The sequence below is a fragment of the Haliotis rufescens genome, unplaced genomic scaffold, assembly GCF_023055435.1.
Source record: "Haliotis rufescens isolate VD_foot unplaced genomic scaffold, xgHalRufe1.0.p SCAF_10, whole genome shotgun sequence".
NCBI lineage: Eukaryota > Metazoa > Mollusca > Gastropoda > Lepetellida > Haliotidae > Haliotis > Haliotis rufescens.
Window position 1 is genome coordinate 32557460 of NW_025963780.1, and position 27514 is coordinate 32584973.

At 42.3% G+C, this 27514-nt stretch overlaps 2 protein-coding genes across 3 annotated transcripts in view; one reads left to right on the forward strand and one right to left on the reverse strand.

The window, feature by feature from the left end:
- Positions 1-233: 233 nt before the first annotated feature.
- Positions 234-8611, reverse strand: LOC124130980 (rRNA N6-adenosine-methyltransferase METTL5-like). Its single transcript, XM_048389564.1, has 6 exons — positions 8428-8611; positions 6543-6663; positions 4928-5042; positions 3026-3216; positions 2704-2786; positions 234-2240 (listed from the first exon to the last, which is right to left on the reverse strand). The coding sequence occupies exons 2-6, from the start codon at positions 6655-6657 to the stop codon at positions 2076-2078; spliced, it is 669 nt and encodes a 222-aa protein (XP_048245521.1). The 5' UTR covers positions 6658-6663; positions 8428-8611; the 3' UTR covers positions 234-2075.
- A 412-nt stretch (positions 8612-9023) lies between these two features.
- Positions 9024-27514, forward strand: part of LOC124130981 (116 kDa U5 small nuclear ribonucleoprotein component-like) — a 35275-nt gene continuing 16784 nt past the window's right edge. Inside the window, exons 1-13 of one of the 2 annotated variants that reach the window (XM_046494033.2) lie at positions 9024-9110; positions 10264-10401; positions 14280-14396; positions 14977-15092; positions 15267-15342; positions 16800-16865; positions 19102-19137; positions 20431-20521; positions 22260-22342; positions 23495-23661; positions 24727-24854; positions 26726-26789; positions 27361-27451. In XM_046494033.2, coding sequence (XP_046349989.1) covers positions 10285-10401; positions 14280-14396; positions 14977-15092; positions 15267-15342; positions 16800-16865; positions 19102-19137; positions 20431-20521; positions 22260-22342; positions 23495-23661; positions 24727-24854; positions 26726-26789; positions 27361-27451 — 1152 coding nt within the window. In that variant the 5' untranslated portion in view covers positions 9024-9110; positions 10264-10284. Of the gene's footprint in view, positions 9115-10263; positions 10402-14279; positions 14397-14976; positions 15093-15266; positions 15343-16799; positions 16866-19101; positions 19138-20430; positions 20522-22259; positions 22343-23494; positions 23662-24726; positions 24855-26725; positions 26790-27360; positions 27452-27514 lie in introns of both variants that reach the window. The other variant, XM_048389570.1, reaches the window with a different exon arrangement.

The window sequence follows — 27514 nt, forward strand, 5'->3', positions numbered from 1 at the left end:
GTGGTTCAGACTTCTTCTCAGACATGAGAATTTTCCTCGGATTTCCAGAATTTCGGATTTTACCTCTCAGAAGGTTGTAAAATGCACTTATTTAATCCTTCTTCTAAAACTTTTCTTGGGGAGAGATTGGCGATGTTCCTCCAAAAACAAGTTTTGTTCTTCTCATGTCTGTCTTTACAGACCGTTTAATAACTGGAATATTGTGGACTGCCACATGAAACAAGAAGTCAAAATTGAATGATCCATTTTTGTTATTAACCATTGAGCAGCAATAACATACCTGTTATACATATAGCTTTAGAGACATGAAAATAGTACGTTATTACATATAACATTTTACTCAATAACATGAACAAGATGTACAAGTTTTCATAAGCAATTAAACAACGATGACTTCCACTAGGCCATGTTGATGTGCAAATATACTCAACAATAAAAGTTCCTGCTACATACATGCAGAAGTGATCCAGTCTGCACCGTCAGTCATTAGTTGTAAAAAAGGGACAACATGGCTCACAACATCACACAATGAATGCCATGAAGAAGCTTGTCAAAGATTTCGGACAGAAAGTGTGAAGACAGAACCAACCAGATCTGTCCTCCAGTGGATGGAGTGTTCTCACACGGCCCACATCATACCAGTATTTTGTGTATCACAGGACCTTTTGTGATGAGTAAATCCACATATATAATACATCAATGTCATACAATCGTAGAGAATAAGCTAGTGATGTTCCACTCAGGTGAGTGGTTAGAATTAAGGCTGGGACGGGTAACTCGGGTACTCGGGTCGGTACTTAGTAGGACCCGGGTACCACAGGACTACCCGGACCCGTGGTTAGTCACGTGATATATTGTTTCATGACAATAATTCACTATAACTACATGGTTACACAAGAAGTCACTAATGTTTGCATTTCTTCATGACTATGAATGCTTTCCTTCTGACTTATATATGTTCGAATAAAGATAAAAACTTTAAGTCAGCTTTAGTGTGTGCATTCAGTGTTTTATACGTGTATCTAAATACATTTTGCCAAGGCTACTGTCAAACTATTCCAAATCGGCAATATCTCTTGACACCAACAGTGGGTACCCGGGTAGGGTCGGGTAATAGGGGTGTGGGTACCCGGGTAGTAAATTTGGACTCGTCTCAGCCCTAGTTGGAATGAAAAAATGAATAAAAAACAATTAAATCCAAACTGCCCCCAACACTGGTATAAACAACATGGCAGTCATAATGACATACAATCATGACTTACATTTTGAGCATAGTGACAGTCTTGCTGACAAGAGGAATACACCTATCATACAGAAATATTTGCAGACAAACAAACAATTTACCAAATAACTTTGTTGAACTAACTTGGAATTAGGAATTAAACCATCGTCAATTCAGTAGAACACGGATAGAATAAACAAGGATAGAGCAAACGAACGGATACAACAAACTGTTACACACTTCTACATAGTTATCGAATGATTTGTATCGGAAATGTTCACTTTTAGTGATCTGGTCGTGCAGTATCTTAGTATCTTACCACCTGTATCCTAACCACGTGGGTAATAAACTGAGATATTTCATACTGTAACGTGATGACAACTTATTGAACATTGCATTTATGTTTAATCAATTTTAAATGAAGCTGCACATGCTTCAGTTCCATAGCAATATCAAATACTATTTGTCTGTCAACATATCCGAACAATCAGCCACATGCAGACCCCACCTGGATACTCCCTATCAATAGTTGAGTAGTATATAATGTATGCTTTAAGTCTTAGAAGATCAAGATGACACCTGACACATAGTGTTATAATAAAAATTACACAACCTTGTAAAACTTTATACATAGCTTCATGAAAATAGTGAGTGAGTGAGTATGGTTTTACGCCGCTTTAAGCAATATTCCAGCAACATCACAGCGGGGGACACCAGAAATGAGCTTCACACATTGTATGCATGTCTGGAATCGAACCCGGGTCTTCAGCGTGACGAGCGAACGCTTTAACCACTAGGCTACCTGACCACCCTCATGAAAATAGTAATGAGACATCTATTGAGTGACCATCTGTCACGATTTACACTTGGCTCCCTGCTTGTGACAGAATCGTATGAAATCCACCTCTATGTCGACAGACTTCTTCTTATGAAACTTGAGCGTGTTGACAAGGTCGAATCTGAGCTCAGCCACCACTTCCATGTCTACATTCCAGTCACTTGCCTTCTTTGTAATGTGCTGGAAGAAAACAGAAGACTATAGCCAACAGCAAAATTGTGCAGCCTGTTTCGATTGTGAATGGTGAAGTTTGTGCAATCTGCAGTGTATAGTTTGTGAAACTTGAGTACCTGTGCTCTCAGATGGAGAACTTATGCCTTTCCCTCTGTTCTCGCAACAGTAGGATTATACCTGATGAAGTACTGGTCCTCCATCTATTACTTGGACAATAAACATAGCTCTCCAGTCAGTGTCATTGGCAATAGAAATCTGATGCCAAGCAAGTTACTGGAAACTATGGCAGCAAGTTATTGATGCTTAATGCCTCACTCAGCAAGAATGAACACCGATGGGTCATTTTGATGACAAAAATCTCAAATGTTGAAACTAGGACCGAAATGTGAATAGACTGATAAATCCTGATCTCCAAACGCAGGACAAATTGGGTGCTAAAAAAGATGGCTGACATGTGGAAAAAGCTTACCTCCCTTGTTGATGTCTTGTGCAGGGAGTAGACAGCACTGGTGGAAAGGTCAAGGCCAGCTCTCAGGAACTCCATATCGATACCTGTAAGGAGTGAGAGAGTGAATAAGTGGGTGGTTGGTTTTGGGGGTGAGTGAGTGGGTGAGTGGGTGGGTGATTTTCGGGGGGGTGTATGTGTGTGTGTGTGAATGAATTGTTGGGTGAGTGAGTGAGTGAGTGAGTGAGTGAGTGACAGGACAATTAGGCGATTAACTATTGCAATACATATCATTTATAAAGCGTATTGCAGAACTGCGGTCTACCTATATACCGTGCATTCTCACCTGCATTGTGCTTGGTCCCGAAGGGTGGGTTCATTATGACAGTGTCAAACTTCTTGTGGAGGTTACATGTGTTCTTCGTCAGTGATCTGATGTCTTGTTGAATCAGGTCAAGGTTGTCTATCTCAAATTCCTCCACATTTTGCTGACACACTTGTAGAGCATCATCATCAACGTCAATACCCACGACAGACCTATTGGGGAGAGACACAAGCGTGAGTGAAGGTTGGTGGTTACGTCTTACGGAAGTCGTCAGATATTAAGGAAAAGGAATCTAGTTCTAAGATTTGTATATACCTAATAACCCTGCATCCAACATGACCACTGCCTCACTCACCGTGCGCTCAACATGACCACTGCCTCACTCACCCTGCGCTCAACTTGACCACTGCCTCACTCACCCTGCACCCTGCATGACTACTGCCTCACTCATCCTGCACCCAACATGACCACTGCCTCACTCACCCTGCACCCAACATAACCACTGCCTCACTCACCCTGCACCAAACATGACCACTGCCTCACTCACCCTGCACTCAACATGACCACTGCCTCACTCAACCTGCACCCTGCATCCAACATGACCACTGCCTCACTCACCCTGCACCCAACATGACCACTGCCTCACTCACCCTGTACCCAACATGACCACTGCCTCACTCGACCGGCACCCACCATGACTACCACCACACTCATCCTGCACACAACATGACCACTGCCTCACTCACCCTGCACCCAACATGACCACTGCCTCACTCACCAAACATGACCACTGCCTCACTCACACTGCGCTCAACACAACCACTGCCTCACTCACCCTGCGCTCATCATGACCACTGCCCCACTCACCCTGTGCTCAACATGACAGCTGCCTCACTCACCCTGCACCCAACATGACCACTGCCTCATTCACCCTGCACCCAACATGACCACTGCCTCACTCACCCTGCACCCTGCATAGCCACTGCCTCACTCACCCTGCACCCAACATGACCACTGCCTCACTCACCCTGCACCCAACATGACCACTGCCTCACTCACCCTGCACCCAACATCACCAATGCCTCACTCACCCTGCACCCAACATGACCACTGCCTCACTCACCCTGCACCCAACATGACCACTGCCCCACTCACCCTGCACCCTGCATAGCCACTGCCTCACTCACCCTGCACCCAACATGACCACTGCCTCACTCACCCTGCACCCAACATGACCACTGCCTCACTCACCCTGCACCCACCATCACCACTACCTCACTCACCCTGCACCCAACATGACCACTGCCTCACTCACCCTGCACCCAACATGACCACTGCCTCACTCACCCTGCACCCAACATCACCAATGCCTCACTCACCCTGCACCCAACATGACTACTGCCTCACTCACCCTGCACCCTGCATAGCCACTGCCTCACTCACCCTGCACCCAACATGACCACTGCCTCACTCACCCTGCACCCAACATGACCACTGCCTCACTCACCCTGCACCCACCATCACCACTACCTCACTCACCCTGCACCCAACATGACTACTGCCTCACTCACCCTGCACCCAACATGGCTACCGCCCCACTCACCCTGCACCCAACATGACTACTGCCTCACTCACCCTGCACCCTGCATAGCCACTGCCTTACTCACCCTGCACCCAACATGACCACTGCCTCACTAACCCTGCACCAAACATGACCACTGCCTCACTCACCCTGCACCCAACATCACCACTGCCTCACTCACCCTGCACCCAACATGACCACTACCTCACTCACCCTGTAACCAACATCACCACTACCTCACTCACCCTGCACCCTGCATGGCCATTGCCTCACTCACCCTGCTCCCAACATGACCACTGCCTCACTCACCCTGCTCCCAACATGACCACTGCCTCACTCACCCTGCTCCCAACATGACCGCCCCAATGCTGAGTACTCCACAGCCTACTCCCAGGTCTGCTATCAGCTTGTCCTCGATGTCATCATATCGGGTGTGAATTGTATGTAGCATACAACCTGCACAAAATAATCAGCAGTACTGTTAATGGCATGTAATAGACACTGATGCATCAGAACACCTCTCCCCATCTATTGATCATCTTCCTGAGGCAAGGGAGTTAACTGACTGTAAAAGTCCAGTACCCACCCTTGCCAAACTAGGCTGGAATTTCATCAGTCGCAGAGGTAACGTGTATGCGAGACGGGTTTCGGTTAGCAGTACTCAGTGAAGTGCTTGATACTACTTAATTCAATCACCGTGGCTGTGCTGTCACCTGCGACCTCTGCGAAAGTAATTAAAGCGCTATGTAAAATCATCCACTGCCGAGAGGGATCACAATCCAGCCAAGGTCATGACTGGCGGGTCGCGTGTGCATCGAGGCATCCGCCTTCCTATTTTCACATACCCTATTTTCGAACACTTAAAACATGTCAATATGTCATTCTGGACTGGATACACTTGAAAGTGTACACGTCGAAGCTAGCGACCATGGCTCTATTGTAGTGCCACCAGTGGCCATTATGAGTAATGTCTCTTCTACGTCCCTCCTACTGACCATTCAGATTCCACCTCTCATATCATCTGCATTCGGCGGCGCCCAGTCAAGACGATCTGATCAATAGTCAAGGTCTTACCTTGCGAAGTGCAACAAATCACTTGAACACCTTGATATGAAATATCAATTGATTTGAAAAATATCTGTGAATGCCCAGTTGACGGTACACACACTTTGCAAACACTGCAATCAACCTAGATCTGCACGTTGAAATCCATGTTGTTACGAACCAGATGTCTAGTTTGTTACCCTATTTTGATTGGACTATGTATAGACTCTTTAGTCCAGCCAAATTATAACTCCGGAATTCCAGCCTAGTTTGGCAAGGGTGGAAACTTGACTTCTATTGTCAGTTAACTCCCTTGCCTAGGGAAGATGTCTACTGATATGGGTATCATCTGCTTTCATGATACAACTTGTATCACAATACTCTAACTTTAAGTCAAGTTTTAATACAATGAAAACGAAAGGTGCAATGTAGGGTCCAAAATTTACTACCCGGGTACCCACACCCCTATTACCCGACCCTACCCGGGTACCCACGGTTGGTGTCAAGAGATAGGTACAAAATGTCCGATTGGTAAACGTTTGACAGTAGCTCTGGCAGAATGTTTTTAGATGCATGTATACAACGATGTGGTCATGCACTGAAGCTGACTAAAGTTTTAGCTTTGTTAAAACATATTTAAGTCAGAAGGAACGTGTTCATAGTCATGAAGAAATGCGAACATTGGAGACTTAAAATTGTCATGTAACCATGTAGTTATATAGTGATTTTTTGTCATGAAACAATATATCACCTGACTAACCACGGGTCCGGGTAGTCCTGTGGGTACCCGGGTCCTACTCAGTACCCACCCGACCCGGGTAAACGAGTTACCCGTCCCAGCCCTAGTGCAATGCATTATGGTCTGTCTCGCTGCAATACATGAGGTAGTAGTCACAGAAGTGTTCTGTGTACCTGCAATATGTGGGGTGGTAGGATACTGCTCCAGGACAACTTTCGGTTTTTCAAACACATCCACATCCTGCAGGTGGCTCTCCAGTTCCTTCAGCTTCATCTTGGTGCGAGGCATGGTGGACTGAAACACAGCGGCGATTGTTTCATAATGACAGCAGACACACTGAAATCAACATTCACAAGGCAGACAGCGACAAGGACATTATAATGTTTTTCTTTTTTTTTCAATAAAGCATATTCCATTTATTACAAAACTATAACAGTCATACAATAGTTTATTGTTGAAAACGACTGAAGTGATTTTGTCCTGAGAATAACAATAACTGAAGGCTCACTAATAATAATCTGTATGATTTCACTGGGTAATTATTGTGTCATTAGTGAGTGAGTGAGTATGGTTTTACGCCGCTTTTAGCAATATTCCAGCAATATCACGGCGGGGGACACCAGAAATGGGCTTCACAATTTGTACCCATGTCAGGAATCGAACCAGGGTCTTCGGCGTGGCGAGCGAACGCTTTAACCACTAGGCTACCCAACCGCCCCTATTGTGCCATTAGCAAGTTTGGCAACATCCTGTTACTTCTTAACCACAGGCACCAAAATACATGTGTACCAACTTACGATACGACATACTAGGGCTGGGATGAGTCCAAATTTACTACCCGGGTACCCAACCCCCTATTGCCCGACCCTACCCGGGTACCCACTGTAGGTCTCAGGAGATAGGTACAGAATTGCCGGGTACCCACACCCCTATTGCCCGACCCTACCCGGGTACCCACTGTAGGTCTCAGGAGATACGTACAGAATTGCCGGGTACCCAGCCCCCTATTACCCGACCCTACCCGGGTACCCACTGTAGGTCTCAGGAGATAGGTACAGAATTGCCGGGTACCCAGCCCCCTATTACCCGACCCTACCCAGGTACCCACTGAGATGTCTCAAAATGTCTGAAAGGGAACATTTATAGCATAGCCCTGGCAGAACGTATTTAGATACATGTATTTAGATACATGTCATTCATACACCCAGGTTGAAATAAGTTATATCTTTATTCAACCAATTGAAAAATCAGAAGGAATGGGTGCATAGGGAGAAAAAAATGCGAACATTGGTGACTTGTAGTGTAACCATAGAGTTCCAGATAATTTTTGTCATTAAACAATATATCACCTGACTAGCCACTGATACGGGTAGTCCTGTGGGTACCCGGGTCCTACTCAGTACCCTCCCAACCCGGGTACCCGAGTTACCCGTCCCAGCCCACAACATACCTCATTTAATTGACATTGACTGCAACAATAATAGTGCCAAGAAACTGTGCCTTATTGCATGCATGTGTGTGTGTAGCAACTTGTACAAGTCTACACTTATGCTGATATTATAGTGCAATTCCCACTCGCCATTTATTTCTTAAATATTGTATATTACAATTACCTCAAACAAGAGTGAGTGAGTGAGTTAATATTTAAAGTCAAATCGGCATTGTTTCAGCCATATCGTGACTTGAGCAAGTTATGCATTTGTATAATATCTTAAGACCTGTCGTCGAAGGACAGTATAACAACTAGCAAAATATCACAGATTCTAATTGTAAAACTAGTTTTAGAATAATAAAATAATCAACCTCAAACAAGAGAAACAGCAATGGAACCCTATCCTACTCCAACTCCATGACACCATCATCAAGAAAATAACATCAGAAATAACTTAGCAGCTTTTGTCAAGTACTTAGAGACTGAACAACCTTTATTACATCTGTTATAAAGTTATAAACCGAACAATGCATGATGACACAGGGGTGTATGATCATATCAACACAGAATTAATAAATCTTAATTTTGGATATTGTCCACGGCGTCTGTGAATAGTGATTACTCACTGTACATCCATTGACACGCCTTCACGACAGTAGAGAAGATGGGATCCCGTGTAACTAGTTGCAATTTAACATTAACTCAACGGTTCAAAGCCGTGTGGTGTTCCTAGCGACTCTTCGTATCACCACAGCAGTGTGTCAGTGTGGAAGTCGCCATTTCGACCGTGTTTTTACGGACATTTTCGTTCCGCGAACAGTTACTTGATCGAGAAATACGTGTGATTCAGTTGATATCAAGGAACAGAAATTGTTCCATTGTGTCTCGAATAACGACTTGGTAAAGTTTGTTGTATGTATATGTCTCGAATATACGACTTGGTAAAGTTTGTTGTATGAACTGTAAACTGTTATTGCTTTCATGTGTAACGATGCTAGAACATTGTTTTTGGAACAGAGTGTGGACTCTCGCAAATACAGTCGATTACAACATACTACGTGATAAAACAGGAGTGATTATACTTGGCAAAAATGAATAATATTCATAACACAAGTAAAAATACAGATTTTGGTCATATGAAAGAAGTCTGTCAGAATTGTAAATGGAACTGAATTCGATAGTTGTTACAACAAATACATTTCCAATACATTTTATCGGTTGGTATACCCTTGTAAATACGATTCAACTACGACTTCCGGTTCTTTCCCACGCTTGTTTTGGAAAAGCCGGCCGATCTTCAAAAACACATATAGGTTTGATGTACTTTTTAATACGTCATTTGGAAAACTTACATAGTATGTCCATATGCACCCGTCCCATGTGCTATTAGAAGGCACGGTTGTTTGGTTTCCAATTTTAATATGAACAAAGATATATCTGCATGTGCGGTTTTCGATCAACAGAACAAATGAAATGAACTGGCTGAATCTTGCTTAGACTAAACATTAGTCTAGTTAGATTGGTTTCTCGGATCCCTGTTGAGATTTCTCTGCACAACTGCTGCTAAAAAACATAAAACCCAAAACTGATGAACATGTTATCTTTGGAATGTCTTATTAACATGGTTTAACAGGTGTAATATAACTGTAAACGTTAATTATCCCAGCCAGTACTTCTAAATGTGTTCAACTTGTGTTGAACATGAAGCAGCGTTAGAAATTGGCACTGGTCGTGTAGTCCTTGGCAAACTGCTCAATAGTTAAGGTATCATAAGGACTAGTAGAAATTTGCCCTTTTTAAGGGTTTTGCTATATGTTTTCATTATAAGGACTAGTGGACTAAAAATGTTAGTTTCTATCGCTGTGAAGGAGTATTTGCAGATTGGGGCTAGCTAGTCTTCTGAAGAATTACACTTCAATCAGTATATCTCTAACCACAATCTGTGAACTTTGTAAGTCTGGACAGTATATTTTGTCTGGTGGATTCTCTCCTACACATAATGTATACAACACTGTAGGCTACAAAGCACTCTGAAACAGTGATCCGTTAATCAGGATATTTCTGAATCTGGAAGGGTTTCAATGTACATGTCAGACCCAACCAAAGTATTATAAGAATTAATTTGTTTTTGTTGATTAATGCTCCTCAGGAACACAAAACTTTGAGAAAATATTTGGTAATGTCATGATTGTACGTTAGGATTGTATGACTGTTATGTGAATCATAACAAAGTACTATGGATTTACGCAGATACACTGCTTTTCTGTAGCTCTGTAATGGTATTTGATCAGTTGATATTTTGAATTACACATTGTTGTCTTCAACACTTTGCATTTGGCTCCAATCAAGTTAAATAATTGCATTCAGCATGTTTAGTCTATACAGTTGTAGACTTTTTAAATATCCCTGACATGTATATATATGACTAACCTGTTCATTACTTTGTGAATCAATTGTTTCAGTTTCCGTGAAACATCTCCAAGATGGATGCTGATTTGTATGATGAGTTTGGCAACTATATTGGCCCTGAACTGGATAGTGATGATGATGACGATGATGAGGAAGATGATCGTGATGACGATGAATACATGGACAGAGATGTGAGTGGACAGTATTTGTGAACAACATAACAAAAAGGAGTTCATGTTGAAGGTGTTCGTCATGTTAACACCAGTGAAACTTGAAAGTGAAACTTTGTCCCTTATAATGTTGAAATTAAGGAAAGACAAACTTAAAAAAATCCCAATTTTGAACAAAATAAAAATGTTTTCCCAATTTGGCTGCCAGGGGCACTTTGTGTGAAATCCTAGATAAATCCCTTTCATCACATGTTCATTGACATTTGGCGCAGTGGGGTAGCCTAGTGGGTAAAGCGTTGGCTCGTCACGCCGAAGACACAGGTTCGATTCCAAACATGGGTACAATGTGTGAAGCCCATTTTCCGGTGTCCCCTGCTGTGATATTGCTGGAATATGGCTAAGAGTGGCATAAAACCATACTCATTCACTCACTTCATTTACATTCACGTTTAGATGTCTTTGAGTAGACGATTTTGACCTGCAGTTTGTATTCTATTTTGTAAACTAAACCCTTTTCAGCTGCCTTACACAATCAACTGCACACAATCTCCCTTCTTTTTAGTCTGTTTGGATAGACACGACCACTTGTCCGTTAGCCTGAGATTAGTTTAATAAAGAGGGACTTGTTGTTTTCATAAATAAAAAATCGAGTTATGTTACATAATCCATGAATTCAAAATGAGCTCAGGACTATATTTGTCCAATGGTGTAAACCACTGATAGTTAGTTTTTCAAAATCTTAGCACAACTTAAACAAAGGCTCTTGCTATAGACCAGCAGACATCCTTGTAGGGGTGTCCCAATAAATCAAAATATCAATATATTGCTATTAGTAAGCACTTAAAGTCAATAAATCGATTGTTAAATCAGTTTCCAATCAATAGTATCAATTTCATTTAGGAATGTTGATAGTTTCGATTGTATTTACCATATCAATAAAATACATGCAACGCTGTTCAAATTTGTGTTTCTTTTGATCATGAATGGTAGCAATTTACACATGGTAATGTGGAAGTTTCTTTTTCTGAAATTATTAGGGTAAAGAAAAAACAAATCAGTCATATCTCAAACTTTACTTTTTATTCAAAGGAAACTTCAGTTCCAAGGTTAAACTCTAAAATCCATCTAAAATGGTACACTGAAAACTATCGATATTTGTCGCAATAGTTGCTTGCAATATCAATAGTTATCGCAATAGTTTCTTTCAATATCAATAATTATCGCAATAGTGATGTCCAGACCAATAGTCATCCCTACATCCTTGACCTAACCAGAGTACCCCGTCCTGTTACAGTACTGTAGTGAAGTGTCCAGACAATGAAGAGAACAAATAACCCAAATGAAACAGCACTGGCCGATTGGTGAAAATCTGTACTTTATTAACATTGCATTTAATCTTTTTAGAATGTGAGTTACTTTTCGGCTGGTAACAACACGATAAACATTTATTAACTGAACAACAAAGTTAAGGAACATATATACTGGATCATAACATAGATGCATACCCCACGTATAAGACGACCCCCCTGTACAAGCCTTTAAAATCGATGCTAATTTATTTACCCCATCTGTAAAGCGAATCGGAATGAAGCACATCACCAGCGCATACACAATCCCTTGCAATAAAAACATGTTTGTCTTCAGCAGAAAATAATTACATCGTATCTCTTCAGCGTATTCAGGGAAACGAACAGATCATAACAATTAAACTTGGTCAATACAAATTTAAAATCTGAGATAAAAAAAAACGCTAGACATGATGATTTACCGAATAAATTGTATTTCCTGTTGTGGAGATTAAGATGAACATGTGTATTTTCTCGTAAACTAAGCATGAAGTAGCAATCAACTCTATACACGTTCCTTGGAATCTACTGGGGATTTGTTTAATAATTACTTAATAATATAACTTTAAAGAATTTTGATACATTGATGGAAAGGATTGTATTTGAAACTATTAGTTTATCAAGAATAATTTATTCCAATATCATGGCATTTAGTAGTATTTTTCTATATATATGTTTCAAATAACTTAAGAACAATAAGCATAGCACTTTGGTAGAGCTGATCGCTATTACCAGATATTTTGTCGTATGGAACAATTTGACCAATCACCGTCTATGTTCCCATGCTCGCAATAGTGAAATCTTTATGTTGACATATAATAGTCAAACTACAACAAATATGTCTTTTTGCGAGTCAAAGTATGGCATTTATGATATATGTAATTATTCTCTAACCACTAATGTTGGTTTCAAGGCGTCAATAGTGGTAATATGACCATGGTTGCCGTAAATAACGGTGAGTTGTGCGATCTTCCGATCACTTCACATACAATTTCGCCAAAATGAATATTAACAGTATTGAATGAAATTTTGTATAAAATTAATAAAATAGATTACAAACGTAAGTCCAGATATATTATGAACTCTTTTTATAACCAGACATTGTAATTGCATGATTAGGATTTGTTGACATGGTATTTCCGTTGTTACGTGCTCACAGTAATGTCTTTGTGTTAGGGGAAAAAAATATCAAAACTCTTCAACCCTGTGTATAAGAAAGCACCTTAATTCTAGATAAGAAAAACTCGCTTTCTACACAGCAATACACGATATGTATCAAAGCAACCTTTTGCTAGGCGTAGGGACCAACATCTTTAACTTCCAATTTTACCCCGCTAAATTGAATTTGGAACCGAATGCGCAGCGTGAGGCTTCAAATGTTAAATTTAGCACGGTTAAATCTACAGGTAACCTAGCTCTACATTGAAAACACAGTATGTTTATCTCCATTCTACCATGACTAAATAAAATGCGAAAATGAAGCGGCATGGGTTGAGTTCAGTGTTTTGAGTGGGTTATCGATCTGAATAACGGAATCACCGAATAAAATATGGTGCCGTATATACTCAAACAGTTTGTTTACACCGTAATACTTCACTCGAACATATGACAGGCATTGAAAGCATATAAGCACGACAACTTGGTAAGCTAACATGAGCATGATGAGGTGGATATCCCTAAAGAAAACAAAGCAAGCTTTGCAAGGCTTTCGCTCTACTCGCGCGTCACCATTATGACATCATGTCGCTCATTGTGACGCAAAAGATATGACGTCACAGTCGTATATAGAAAAGCGCCAAAATTCCAAGCCCTCTGTTGTCTCCAAAACGTAATTACATTCCCTTTGTTGATTTCTGTCGTGTTTTTCTGCACGAAATGTATTGCCACACATCCTTTGAATATTGTCGTAACCGCATCTGTGCATTTTGTAACCTGTAATTGTAGATATAATTATTTAAATATGCCTACCGACAATGACTGAAAATAGTACTATTCTATGAATATTAGCTTCCGCGGTGATGCGGCTGCAAACCAGCTGTTTCAATGAGAGGGGGTTTATTGTGATTTAATAGCCTCTGATTGACCAATCAGAATCGAGTAAATTCCAAATTCATGGTAGAATGTGTAATATATACTCACCGAAAATATAATATATATACTCAATAGAAAAGTGAATACCATACATGTTGGTTAATATATGAAGACTTACTCATATTCAAGAGATATTATACTGCTTTGATGCACATCATGAACGCATCACATGTGACGTCATAGATCCATGACTTGAGATGCACAGTTTGTCTTGTGCAGGATTAGCGTGTAAAGTTTCGAAGCATATCGTGATAAGAATAATGACACTCTGTGGTAACACTCAACTGAGCGTTCATTTTGTCATTAATTGGTACACATTGGAAACATTTCATCTTAACATACATACTTCTCTATATGTTTCTATAGTTCACGTTTCTTTTGGCAGTAAGTATATGTCAGAGAACAGAAGCAGTATGATGATGATGATGATGATGATGATGATGATGATGATTGTTTGTCCAGGATGATGAAGACATGGATCATGATGACATGGATGACCAGCCGGAGATGGCCGTGGTGCTGCACGAGGACAAGAAGTACTACCCCACCGCGGAGGAGGTGTACGGGCCGGATGTGGAGGTGGGTGTACTTCGCTGTAGTTGTGTTTAACAGTCGGACCAAAAATACCTAAAAATATGGTTAATTCAGATACTCAGGTTGGGTGGGTCCTAAGTAAGACCCGGGTACCCTCAGGACTTCCCAGACACATGGTAAATCACGTGATATATTGTTTAATGACAATAACAAAACTCCATGGTTGCACTACCAGTCGCAAAAGTCTGCATTTCTTTTTGACTTTGCATGCATTCCTTCTACTTGATATGTTTGAATAAAGATGAAGCTTCAGTCAACTTTAGTGTATGCATGATCTGATCCTATTATATTTATATTGAAATATTTTCTAATCAGGGCTCTGGAAAACAATTGCCAATCTGACATTTTCTACCCCATCTCTTGAGTGGGTATCCACCTGCAGTGGGTATCTGGGTCGGGTCGGGGGTCAGGTAATAAATTTGGATTCGCAGTGTGTTTTAACTTTCTCAACTGATCCTGATCTAGAGCTGAATACTATGCATTAAAAAATGTGTTATTTTGTGACAGAAAGGTCTCATCACCTCTCACTGCATGATACAATGTCTGATATTGTCCCTGTTGTCAGACTATAGTACAAGAGGAAGACACACAGCCCTTAACAGAACCCATCATAGCGCCGGTGAAAAAGAAAAAGTTTTCCATGGCCGAGCAAGATCTTCCAGAAACTACATACAATATGGAGTAAGTCAGGGAATGGATTTGTATCTAGTATTTTCATGAGCAGCTAGACAGTGTGTGTATGTTGAGAATTCATGCCTAGATGAACTTAAAGTGAAAATGTTGATATCCGTGAACGCATGTTAGTTGAGGTGTCTTTGATTATTGTCCCATTACAGCATTGTTGTATGATTGTAGGTTTCTTGCTGATTTAATGGACTCTCCAGAGCTGATACGAAATGTCACACTTTGTGGACATCTCCATCATGGCAAGGTAAGAACGCTGCGGATGCTCTTGTAGTGTGGGAGTAGCTTATACATGCTGTCTGGGAGCAGCTAATGCTCTTGTTGGCTGGCAGCTGTGTATGCCCTTGAAGTCTGGGAGCTGTTTATTCTCTTCTAGCCTGGGAGTTGTTTATGCTCTTGAAGTCTGGGAGCTGTTTATGCTCTTCTGGTCTGGGAGCTGTTTATGCTCTTCTAGTCGTGGAGCTGTTTATGCTCTTCTAGTCTGAGAGCTGTTTATGCTCTTCTAGTCTAGGAGCTGTTTATGCTCTTCTAGCCTGGGAGCTGTTTATGCTCTTCTAGTCTGGGAGCTGTTTATGCTCTTCTAGCCTGGGAGCTGTTTATGCTCTTGAAGTCTTGGAGCTGTTTATGCTCTTTTAGTCTGGGAGCTGTTTATGCTCTTGAAGTCTGGGAGTTGTTTATGCTCTTGAAGTCGAGGAGCTCTTTATGCTTGTCTCATCTGGGAGTTGTTTATGCTCTTCTAGCCTGGGAGCTGTTTATGCTCTTGAAGTCTTGGAGCTCTTTATGCTCGTCTCATCTGGGAGCTGTTTATGCTCTTCTAGTCTGGGAGCTCTTTATGCTCTTCTTGTCTGGGAGCTCTTTATGCTTGTCTCATCTGGGAGCTGTTTATCAGATCTCCAGATAACTTATGAGCAATTGAGTTTTTACTCTAGAGTTTCTATTTTAATTGGGTTATAATATTTTTCATTGGGTAACCAATATTATTTCACTCATCCCTTCATCACTCTATTGGGGTTTTCCCAAAATTAGTGAACATTTTAACATTTAAAATAAAACGAAATAATATTTTAGATGTATATAACTGTTCTAAATATATAGGCTTGACTCAGAGAGTAAATTAGCTCATACTTGTGTTTCAGAAAGTAGCTCTGTATGCTAAAAAAAGCTTCATTTGGTATTTACCCGTGCTGTTTATATTAATTTGAGTTTTTCCTTTAATGCACGCATTTTTGTACGCAAGATGATTGAAAGTAATTGGGTTTTGAATATTTTTGGGGAGTATTTTATGCAAATACGCAGCTTATCTGTAGCTCTGTGTTTATGCTCTTGAAGTCTGGGTGCTACTAGTGCTCTTGTAGTCTGGGAACTTCTTACGTTCTTCTAGTCTGGGAGCTGTTTGTACACAATGGTTCTAAGAATCTCTTGTTTCCTTGTCTTCTCAAAAACAAATCCAGTTTTTACCATTTATTTGTGATTTCAAAAGTTTAAAAATAAAAATGAAAATACTATAATTTGTATTCTGAATATTACTTCAAATTTGTTTCAATTATCTGTTAACATATGGTACAGACTGAATAGAAAATGTTCCATATAATTCTTACAGTACTTATGTATCGGTTTGACTGCTCAAACACCGCGTTGTATGTGCATGTATGTAAGTTGTCATGAAGGATTGTGTGTGGTAATGTGATGCCTTCCTGTCTCCAGACATCCTTCGTCGACTGCCTCCTGGAGCAGACTCACCCCGACATCCAGGGCCGGGCAGACAAGGATGTAAGTTGTTCAGCACCTTTAGTGAGTGAGTGAGTTGGGTTTAACGCCGCTTTTAACAGTATTCCAGTTACATCGCGGCGTGTGAGCTTAATGTGGGAGGAAAGCCCGAAGTGATGCAGGTCTCAGACGTTTACCACTTCGGTGAAATCCACGAGCACGGGTATGGTGCCGACAAACCTAGAAACATAATCGGGCCAAACAGGGATTCGAACCTACAATCATAGGTTTCTCTCTGCACAATGAATCACGGCGCCTTAGACGACTGGGCCACCCGCGCCCCAATTGGCACCTTTAGGCCAAACTGTGTTTTAGACTTGGTGTTTACCAATCCATGGATTCCCAAAATTTGAAATGTGATTTTGTTTAATTCTATAAAATGAAAGTCTCTGGCTTTTATGTTCAGCCGACCAGAAATAAGTAAAATGTTTAAAAAACCTCATCTACTGTTGCTATAATATAAATGAATTATGTAAGATACTATAATTTATATCTGTTGAAAATTTATCTTCAAAACTTAACATACCAAATTATGACGAATCCCTATTCCTCCTGACCCCACTTTTTATTTGACCCTTGTACCTAACATTTTGAGAAAATAATTATTTGAAAATAGACTTTTTTAATTCTACTAACCTGGATTCTTTGGCCAAATATCTCTAGCAAGTTGTGCAGAGTTGTGTCCCTTTGATGTGCAAGGATCTGCTGACTTGTCTAGATTATGATCCTTTATCTGTCACCATCTGCCCCTGATCGCCATGCTGAAAGCACCAGTGTAACTTAAGGCTTTCATCTCACAAAAGCCTCAATGGTCTAGTGGTAGAGCGTCCGCCCAAAGAGCAGAAGGTCCGGGGTTTGACCCCGTGTCATACCAAAAGACGTTAAAAGATGGTACTTGTTGTTACCCTGTGTGGTGCTCGGCATTAAGGGGCTAAAACAAGGACTGGTCGGCTCGGAGTCAGTATACTGTGTCTGAGTGGGATATTCATGTTAAACTGCGGCATGGTATCTCAGTGTGCTAGCACTATAAATCGGCATCAGTCCGGACTAGTACAAGCAGCCACACAAACACACACACGTACATGCACGTCGCTATATAAGTACAATAATCACCTCACCTCATCTCACAATATCACATCACGATATATACCTGTAATATCGTTCAAATGGGTGGGAAGCCCACACCCTGACTCACTCTTGGGTTAGAATAGGTCTTCAGCAACCCATGCTTGTCATCAGAGGCGACAGTGCTTGATGTAAGAGGCGACTAACGAGATCGGGTTGTCAGGCTGTCTCACTTGGTTGATGCATGTCATCGTATCCCAATTGCATGATTCGATGCTCTGATGTCAGTCACTGGATTGTTCGATCCAGACTCGATTATTTACAGACCGCCGTCATATAGCTGGAATATTGCTGAGTGCAGTGTTAAAGAACAGACATATTGTCTTGAATGGTATCATTCAGTGTTTGTTTGTTTAATGCCGCAATCAGCAATATCTAAGCTGTAGATATGATGGTGGTCTGTAAAAAATTGAGTTTAGACCAAACAATCAAGAGATTGGAATCCTGAACATCAATCTACAACATTGGGATACAATGACATGCATCAACCTAGTCAGCGAGTCTGACCACCAGATCCCGTGAGTCGCCTCTTACGACAAGCGTGGGTTGCTTGAGACCTATTCTGACCCAGATCTTCAAGGATATGATGGCATGAAACTGATGCATCATATCACCTCTATCCTGAATCTTTGAACACCGCCTCCATGGTCTAGTGGTAGAGCGTCCGCCCGGAGAGCGGAAGGTCCGGGGTTCGATCCCCGGCCACGTCATACCAAAGGACGTTAAAAGATAGTACTTTTTGTTACCCTGTCTGGCGCTCGGCATTAAGGGGCTAAAACAAGGACTGGTCGGATCGAAGTCAGTATACTGTGTCTGAGTGGGGTATTCATGTTAAACTGCGGCATGGTATCTCAGTGAGCTATAAATCGGCATCAGTCCGGACTAGTACAAGCAGCCACACAAACACACACACGTACATGCACAATGTTATATATGTGTAATAATCTTGGACGCGACGTTAAACCCCATTTCACCTCACCTCACCTCACCTCACCTCACCTCACCTCACCTCACCACCTGAATCTTTGCGGGGGACTTTTCAGGGTAGAAGCATGTTAGCTGCACCTGAGGTGAAGCAGGACTTCGAACTGATCCATGTCTTTCTCTGTTCCAGATGCGATACACTGACACTCTCTTCACAGAACAGGAGGTATGGATTATGCATTTATAATTTAAATAACTAGTTGTCAGTTTATTTGTTAATATCATTCTTAATGTATGGATCTGTGGGCCTAAACATCAGCAATGTGGAACTGGAACAATGTGAACATTCCCGAGTTTCTGTCACTCGATGTTATTGACACTTCCGAAATTCTGTTTCTTGTTCTACTGTTACGACACATTAACAATAACAAGAAGCGTCATGTGAAAGGTCCTGGAGAATCTGTGATGAATCAGGGGTGTCCCAGACATGACAAGGGGTGTTAGGATGACAAGTGTACAGACAGCAGATGGACTACTAAGTATGTGTGATCCGTGAAGATCCGGGGTAGAATAGGTCTTCAGCAACCCATGCTTGCTGTAAAAGGCGACTATGCTTGTAAGAGGCGACTTATGGGATCGGGTGGTCAGGCTCGCTGACTTGGTTGAGGCATGTCATAGATCCCAATTGCGTGGATCGATGCTCATGATATTAATCACTGGATTGTCTGGTTCAGACTTGATTATTTACAGACCACCGCCATATAGCTCAAATATTCCCGAATGCAGCGTTAAACAACAAACAAACAAACAAAGCATGTGTGGTGTTTTCCTTTTTTTTGATTGTAGATGACAATTGCCTAGTAATGTAGGGATTGAGTAAAGAAAATCTGACATGCACTGTTCAAACATTTATAGCATTTCATATGAGGCCAGAAATGACTGGTACATATTCGTATGAAAGTGATTTACCTCTGCCTGTCTTTGTTGACCCGGATATGTCTTTTTCATCTTTTAAACCCCCAACGATTGCCCATGTTTTTGTGTCAGGTGAAATCGCGAATGTTTTCGTTATCTGATCTACTAGATCGTCGCCTATGGTAGTTGCCATCTTTGTGAAGTTATACGAGATAAGAACAGCGATCTGATTGGCTATCACGTTTTCATAACAAGGGGCACAACTCGTGATCTACGTAAGGTTGGGCCAAGAAAAGTGGCCATGGTGTGGCAAGGGCAGAAACTAGGCTTTGATATAAGCTTGTGGACATGCTTGCCTCGGGATGATAAAATATCCACAAGGACTTAATTTGAGTTTTGTGGCCATTTTGCCAAATATTACCAAAATTTGATATGCATTTTCAAAGTGTATAAGTATATATTATCTTGTCAACCAACATTCATACACATTTGCGTCCAATGTATTTAGAAGTCAGATGAACATGATGAAGACATGAAACTTTTAGAGAAAACAATTTCTGTAATTTTGTACAATGCTGTAAACAAGAAATGTTTATTTTGTCAGCGGGGTGTGAGCATCAAGTCGACGCCCATCACCGTGGTGATGCAGGACACAAAGAACAAGTCCTACCTCATCAACGTCTTCGATGCTCCAGGTGTGTATGGCTACCATCAGTGTAGAATGTAGAGTTGAACTTGTTACCTGGGTGAGCTCGTGTTTCTATGACAACAGAAGTGGTGGCAACAGTGGAGGTGGATAATTCAGCGATCATATTGGGATATTTAGGTTGCTCCAAATTCATCTAGCTCCCAAGAGTTAGCGTTTGTTTCAAAGGATTAACATGAATTGTTTTGAAGAGTGAAAGAATTATATTTTTTCACTTGACAGATGTAAATATCATCAACGACTAGAATGTTAAGTAATAATATATTTTATTTATTGTTGAGTGAAGCATTCAGTTCTGTATTGGGAGGTATGAGGGGTCAATAATGGGAGGTGTGGGGATCAGTATTGGGAGGAGTGGGGGTCAGTATTGGGAGGAGTGGGGGTCAGTATTAGGAGGAGTAGGGGTCAGTATTGGGAGGAGTGGGGGTCAGTATTGGGAGGAGTGGGGGTCAGTATTGGGAGGAGTGGGGGTCAGTATTGGGAGGAGTAGGGGTCAGTATTGGGAGGAGTGGGGGTCAGTATTGGGAGGAGTGGGGGTCAGTATTGGGAGGAGTGGGGGTCAGTATTAGGAGGAGTAGGGGTCAGTATTGGGAGGTGTGGGGATCAGTATTAGGAGGAGTAGGGGTCAGTATTGGGAGGTGTAGGGGGTCAGTATTGGGAGGAGTGGGGGTCAGTATTGGGAGGTGTGGGGATCAGTATTAGGAGGAGTAGGGGTCAGAATTCGGAGGTGTAGGGGGTCAGTATTGGGAGGAGTGGGTGTCAGTATTGGGAGGTGTGGGGGTCAGTATTGGGAGGTGTGGGTGTCAGTATTAGGAGTAGGGGTCAGTATTGGGAGGTGTAGGGGGTCAGTATTGAGAGGTGTGGGGATCAGTATTAGGAGTGGGGTCAGTATAGGGAGGTACGGGGGTCAGTATTGGGAGGTGTGGGGATCAGTATTAGGAGGAGTGGGGTCAGTATAGGGAGGTACGGGGGTCAGTATTAGGAGGTGTGGGAGTCAGTATTGGGAGGTGTAGGGGTCTGTATTGGGAGGTATGGGGGTCAGTATTGGGAGGAGTGGGGGTCAATATTGGGAGGTGTGGGCGTCAGTATTGGGAGGTATGGGGGTCAGTATTGGGAGGTGAGGGGGTCAGTATTGGGAGGTGAGGGGGTCAGTATTAGGAGTTGTGGGGTCAGTATTGGGAGGTACAGGGGTCAGTATTTTGAGGTACGGGGGTCAGTATTGGGAGGTGTGGGGTCAGTATTGGGAGGTGTGGGGGTCAGTATTAGGGGGAGTGGAGGTCAGTATTGGGAGGTGTGGGGTCAGCAGTATTGGGAGGTACGGGGGTCAGTATTGGGAGGTTGGGGTCAGTATTGGGAGGTGGGGGTCAGTATTGGGAGGTGGGGGTCAGTATTGGGAGGTGGGGGTCAGTATTGGGAGGTACGGGTCAGTATTGGGAGGTGAGGGGGTCAGTATTGGGAGGTACGGGGGTCTGTATTGGGAGGTACGGGGGTCTGTATTGGGAGGTGGGGGTCAGTATTGGGAGGTGGGGGTCTGTATTGGGAGGAGTGGGGGTCAGTATTGGGAGGTGGGGGTCAGTATAGGGTGGTGTGGGGGTCAGTATAGGGTGGTGTGGGGTCAGTATTGGGTGGCAGAAGGGAGGAGGTGCAGTAAGTATAAGGGGTGTGAACATTGTGAAAGGAAGATACAGTTGTCAGAGTTTGTGACATTTCTCCATTGTTTCCTTCAGGCCATGTGAACTTCTCAGATGAGGCTACAGCGGCAATGAGGCTCAGTGATGGTGTCTGCATTTTTGTTGATGCTGCTGAAGGAGTGAGTTGATGTCATAAAAAAAAACATGGTTACAGTTCAGATGATTATTTTAAAAAACACCTTGTCTTCCAAACACATTTCCCAGATAGCAATGACAAATTGCTAAGATCTGAGCAATTCTCTTTTACTGCATCCCATGAAAGATGACAACACTTCATTTACTTCTTTGTCATGTATATCCTTGAACCAGCTATCATGGAAAATGTATTTTCCAAGATTCTGGTGATGACAAGGGCCCTGTTCCACTTATCGATCTTGGTACAAAGGTGATCGTAACTCCCATACTTTAACACAGACTTAAGGCAATCATAGCTCTACAATCACTTTGTGGGTTCGACCTAGGTCCAAAGTACTTCATGCTTGCTGCACTGGGCCCACTTGCACAAAGCAATCTTAGCACTAAGATGAGGGTTACTTCCATACTTTAACATAGGCTAACAATAGTCTTAGCATTAACAATTCTTTGTGCAAATGGGCCTTGATGTGTTTACTTGTGTGTAGGACATTATAAGATTATTTGTATGTTGAAGTGGTATCACTCTTGCAAATGTTTAGAGTAAGAATGTCCTGAAAAGTCTTTTTAAAGGAAAATTGGGTCTTTGAAGTTGTGCCCAGTAGGGCTGCAACGAATACACTATGAGGTGAATATGATTCGTTTCACGAATATAGGGTAACAAATACAAATATTAATTCACGAATACAATAACAAGTCAGCAGCTGATGTATTATTTGTTATATTCAGTGAAACAATAACATAAATTATTTGACATGGTTTGTAAATTATTGATGTATTATACATTTATATACTGCACTTATCCAGGTTTTAGTATCTGCTCAAATGCGACAATGTCCAGTGACCACAATTCTGTCAAAGTAAATAGTATAAGGGTGTTGTCTTTTGAAGAAATCTATGCATATAATATGTTCTTATGGGTATTTTTATGTAAATGCACATGCTTGCATATTCATAAATATTCGTTTCAAGTGGCAACGAATAACGAATTCAATAATGGATACGGTTCAATTCACTGAATACACGAGTGAATCATAACAGCCCTAGTGACCATTGTGACCAGGCCTTTTACTCGGCATGCTTGGTGACTAAAGGTTTGAATGAACCATGTGATTTAAGAGTCTGCATCCCGTCCGCAGGTGATGTTGAATACGGAACGTCTTATCAAGCACGCACTCCATGAGAAACTAGCCATCACCATTTGCATCAACAAGATCGACCGCCTCATCCTGGAGCTGAAGCTGCCCCCGACCGACGCCTACTACAAGCTGCGTAACATCTTGGACGAGATCAACGGTGTCATCAGGTGGGGAAAATAGGAGAACCCTCTTAAAGGAGGCCTCAGAGTAGGGGTATTTGTAGTAAGGGTTGCAGATCAGTTCATTTCATTTGACTTTGACTGATCGTCAACCAAACTGTCCTTTTTATTCAATTTTGGTAATGATATTTGTTTGTATGTTTGTTGTTTTAACACCACACTGAGCAATATTCCAGCTATATGACACTTGTCTGGAAATAATCAAGTATGGACCAGACAATCCAGTTATTGACATCATGAGCATCGATCTACACAATTGGGATACGATGACATCAACCAAGTCACCAAGTCTGACGTACCAGATCCCATTTGTCGCCTCTTACGACAAGCATGGGTTGCTGAAGACCTATTCTCTAGCCAGATGTCTAGGTAATGATATAGAAGACTGGTGACTCTGGGTAGGAGTATAGGTCCCCAGCAACCTATGGTGGTTGCTAGAGGTAACTAAATGGATTGAGTGGTCAGGCACTGAGACTTGGCTGATTGTATGTCTTGGTACCCTAATGGTGTGGATCGATGCTCACGATATCAACCACTGGGTTGTCTGGTCTTGATTATTTACTGCCTTCATATAGCTGGAATACTAGAGTGCAGCAAACAAACAACCAAACAAACCAAAAACTTTCCTATTGATATACAGTAAACTATGTTCATAACGAACATGCTTATAACGAACTGACGGATATAACGAACTGTTCTTTTGGTCCCGACCATTTGCAATATAATTTGTCATGTAAAATTGATCGATATAACGAACACGCTCATAACGCAATAACGGATATAATACTCGGTCAACAATAATGGGTATAATTTGGTAAAGGGAATTAACTTGGTTCGTTTGCATTGTCTGCGCGAGTTTTGCTTACTCGGTGAAACTGCGGACATATTTTCCAGACCTTTATGAATTAGTGTTTGTAAGAAAGATTCAATGTCAATGGCATATGGTGTGATGTACCCTGTGTGTGAGCCTGACGGCTCGGGGCACCTTAACTGTAAATAGGGGAAACCTGTCTCTTTTGGTAACCAATCAAACAAGCTGTTGTCTCCCTGCAGCATGTACTCGGAGGAGGAGGATGGGCTGATGATCTCGCCGCTGCTAGGCAACGTCAGCTTCGCCAGCTCCTACTACCGGTTCTGTTTCACACTCAAGTCCTTCGGCAAGATCTACGCCGACACGTACGGTGAGTTACCAATCCCTAACTATTCTTCTTTGTGCATGACACGCTGTGGTCGATAGGGACACAACTCAGGACTGTCCCTATCCCTACAGTTCTACCTATCGTGTCACATTTTTATGAATATTATCGATGGATGACTGAAGAACTGTTCAAACAGCAAGTGCAGAATCCAGAACGTATCACATGCTTGATGTAACTACTGGCTGATGAGGATTGGGTGGTTGGTTGCAATCTGAGAATTGGCTGATTGTTTATCATCGTGCACCAACAATCAACCACTGGTTCACTTGCAGCAGATGATCTAGTGCAGGCCATTGTGATATATAAGTGGCCATGCCACGCCATGCTACGCCACGCCACACCAGAACACACCTCACAACACATGCCTCACCACACACCTCACCACAAAACAACACATGCCTCACCACACAACACAACACAACACAAGCCTCACCACAATACAACACATGCCTCACCACACAACACAACACATGCCTCACCACACAACACAACACAACACATGCCTCACCACACAACACAACACAACACATGCCTCACCACACAACATAACACAACACATGCCTCACCACACAACACAACACATGCCTCACCAAACAACACAACACAACACATGCCTCACCACACAACACAACACAACACATGCCTCACCACACAACACAACACAACACATGCCTCACCACACAACACAACACAACACATGCCTCACCACACAACATAACACAACACATGCCTCACCACACAACACAACACATGCCTCACCAAACAACACAACACAACACATGCCTCACCACACAACACATGCCTCACCACACAACACAACACATGCCTCACCACACCACACAACACAACACAACACATGCCTCACCACACAACACAACACATGCCTCACCACACAACACAACACAACACATGCCTCACCACACCACACCACACAACACATGCCTCACCACACAACACAACACATGCCTCACCACACAACACAACACAACACATGCCTCACCACACCACACCACACAACACATGCCTCACCACACCACACCACACAACACAACACAACACAACACAACACATGCCTCACCACACAACAAGACACATGCCTCACCACACAACACAACACATGCCTCACCACACCACACAACACAACACATGCCTCACCACACAACACAACATATGCCTCACCACACAACACATGCCTCACCACACAACACAACACATGCCTCACCACACAACACAACACAACACATGCCTCACCACACAACACAACACATGCCTCACCACACAACACAACACATGCCTCACCACACAACACAACACAACACATGCCTCACCACACAACACAACACAACACATGCCTCACCACACAACACAACACATGCCTCACCACACAACACAACATATGCCTCACCACACAACACAACACAACACATGCCTCACCACACAACACAACATATGCCTCACCACACAACACAACACATGCCTCACCACACAACACAACACATGCCTCACCACACAACACAACACATCCCTCACCACACAACACAACACATGCCTCACCACACAACACAACACATCCCTCACCACACAACACAACACATGCCTCACAACACAACACAACACAACACATGCCTCACCACACAACACAACACATGCCTCACCACACCACACAACACATGCCTCACCACACAACACAACACATGCCTCACCACACAACACATCCCTCACCACACAACACAACACATGCCTCACCACACAACACCACACAACACCACACAACACCACACACACAGGTGTGTGCAATAATCTTCAACACGACACATTATACCCCATTTCATCTCACTATATTTGTGTTCCAGGTGGCATCAATGAGAAGGAGTTTGCTCGTAGACTCTGGGGAGACATTTATTTCAACAGTAAAACGTAAGTCATGAAACTCCCTCCACTGATCGGATGTAGTTCATTAGAAGGACCAGTACGGACACACACGTCCATTTTGTTTACAAATATTTCTTCATGAGAAAAGTATTGGTATGTTTGAAAAAGGGCTATTGAAAACACAGCTGTGAGTGATAATGAAATATCCAATGCTTATTTTCATTCAAGTATGACAAAAACCTTGTTTGAATATCAGATTGGAGTATTTCTAAACTTAAAATGTGGTGCAGCTCTGTCACTATGTCTATCAACCAGTGAAGAACCGGGGTAGAATAGGTCTTCAGCAACCCATGCTTGTCTTAAGAGGCCACTGCTTGTCGTAAAAGGCCACTAATGGGATGGAGTGGTCAGGCTTGCTGACTTGGTTGATGCATGTCATCAATCCCAATTACGTAGATCGATACTTATGATATCAATCACTGGATTGTCTGGTCCAGACTCGATTATTTACATACCGCCTTCATATAGCTGGAATATTTCCAAGTCTGGTGTTAAACAACAAACAAACTATGCCTGTCATCTTCATAGAGACAACCTGTTTGATTTGTTTTTTCAGGAGGAAGTTCACAAAGAAGCCAGCCCACAACACGTCCCAGAGAAGCTTCGTGGAGTTCATCCTTGAACCCCTGTACAAGATATTTGCCCAGGTAGGGAAGAATAATCAATGAGTTTATTCCTTGTCAGTAAATATGTCTTTTCTTAGCTATCAG

Bases quoted from the DNA above. Each gene is read 5' to 3' on its own strand.
- LOC124130980 (XM_048389564.1), bottom strand. From the start codon at position 6,657: ATGCCTCGCACCAAGATGAAGCTGAAGGAACTGGAGAGCCACCTGCAG. The intron at 2,787-3,025 runs GTGAGAATGCAC...CACTCCTTACAG, and splicing joins CGGGACCAAGCACAATGCAG to GTATCGATATGGAGTTCCTG. The intron at 2,241-2,703 runs GTAAGCTTTTTC...GTTTTCTTCCAG, and splicing joins ACAAGACATCAACAAGGGAG to CACATTACAAAGAAGGCAAG.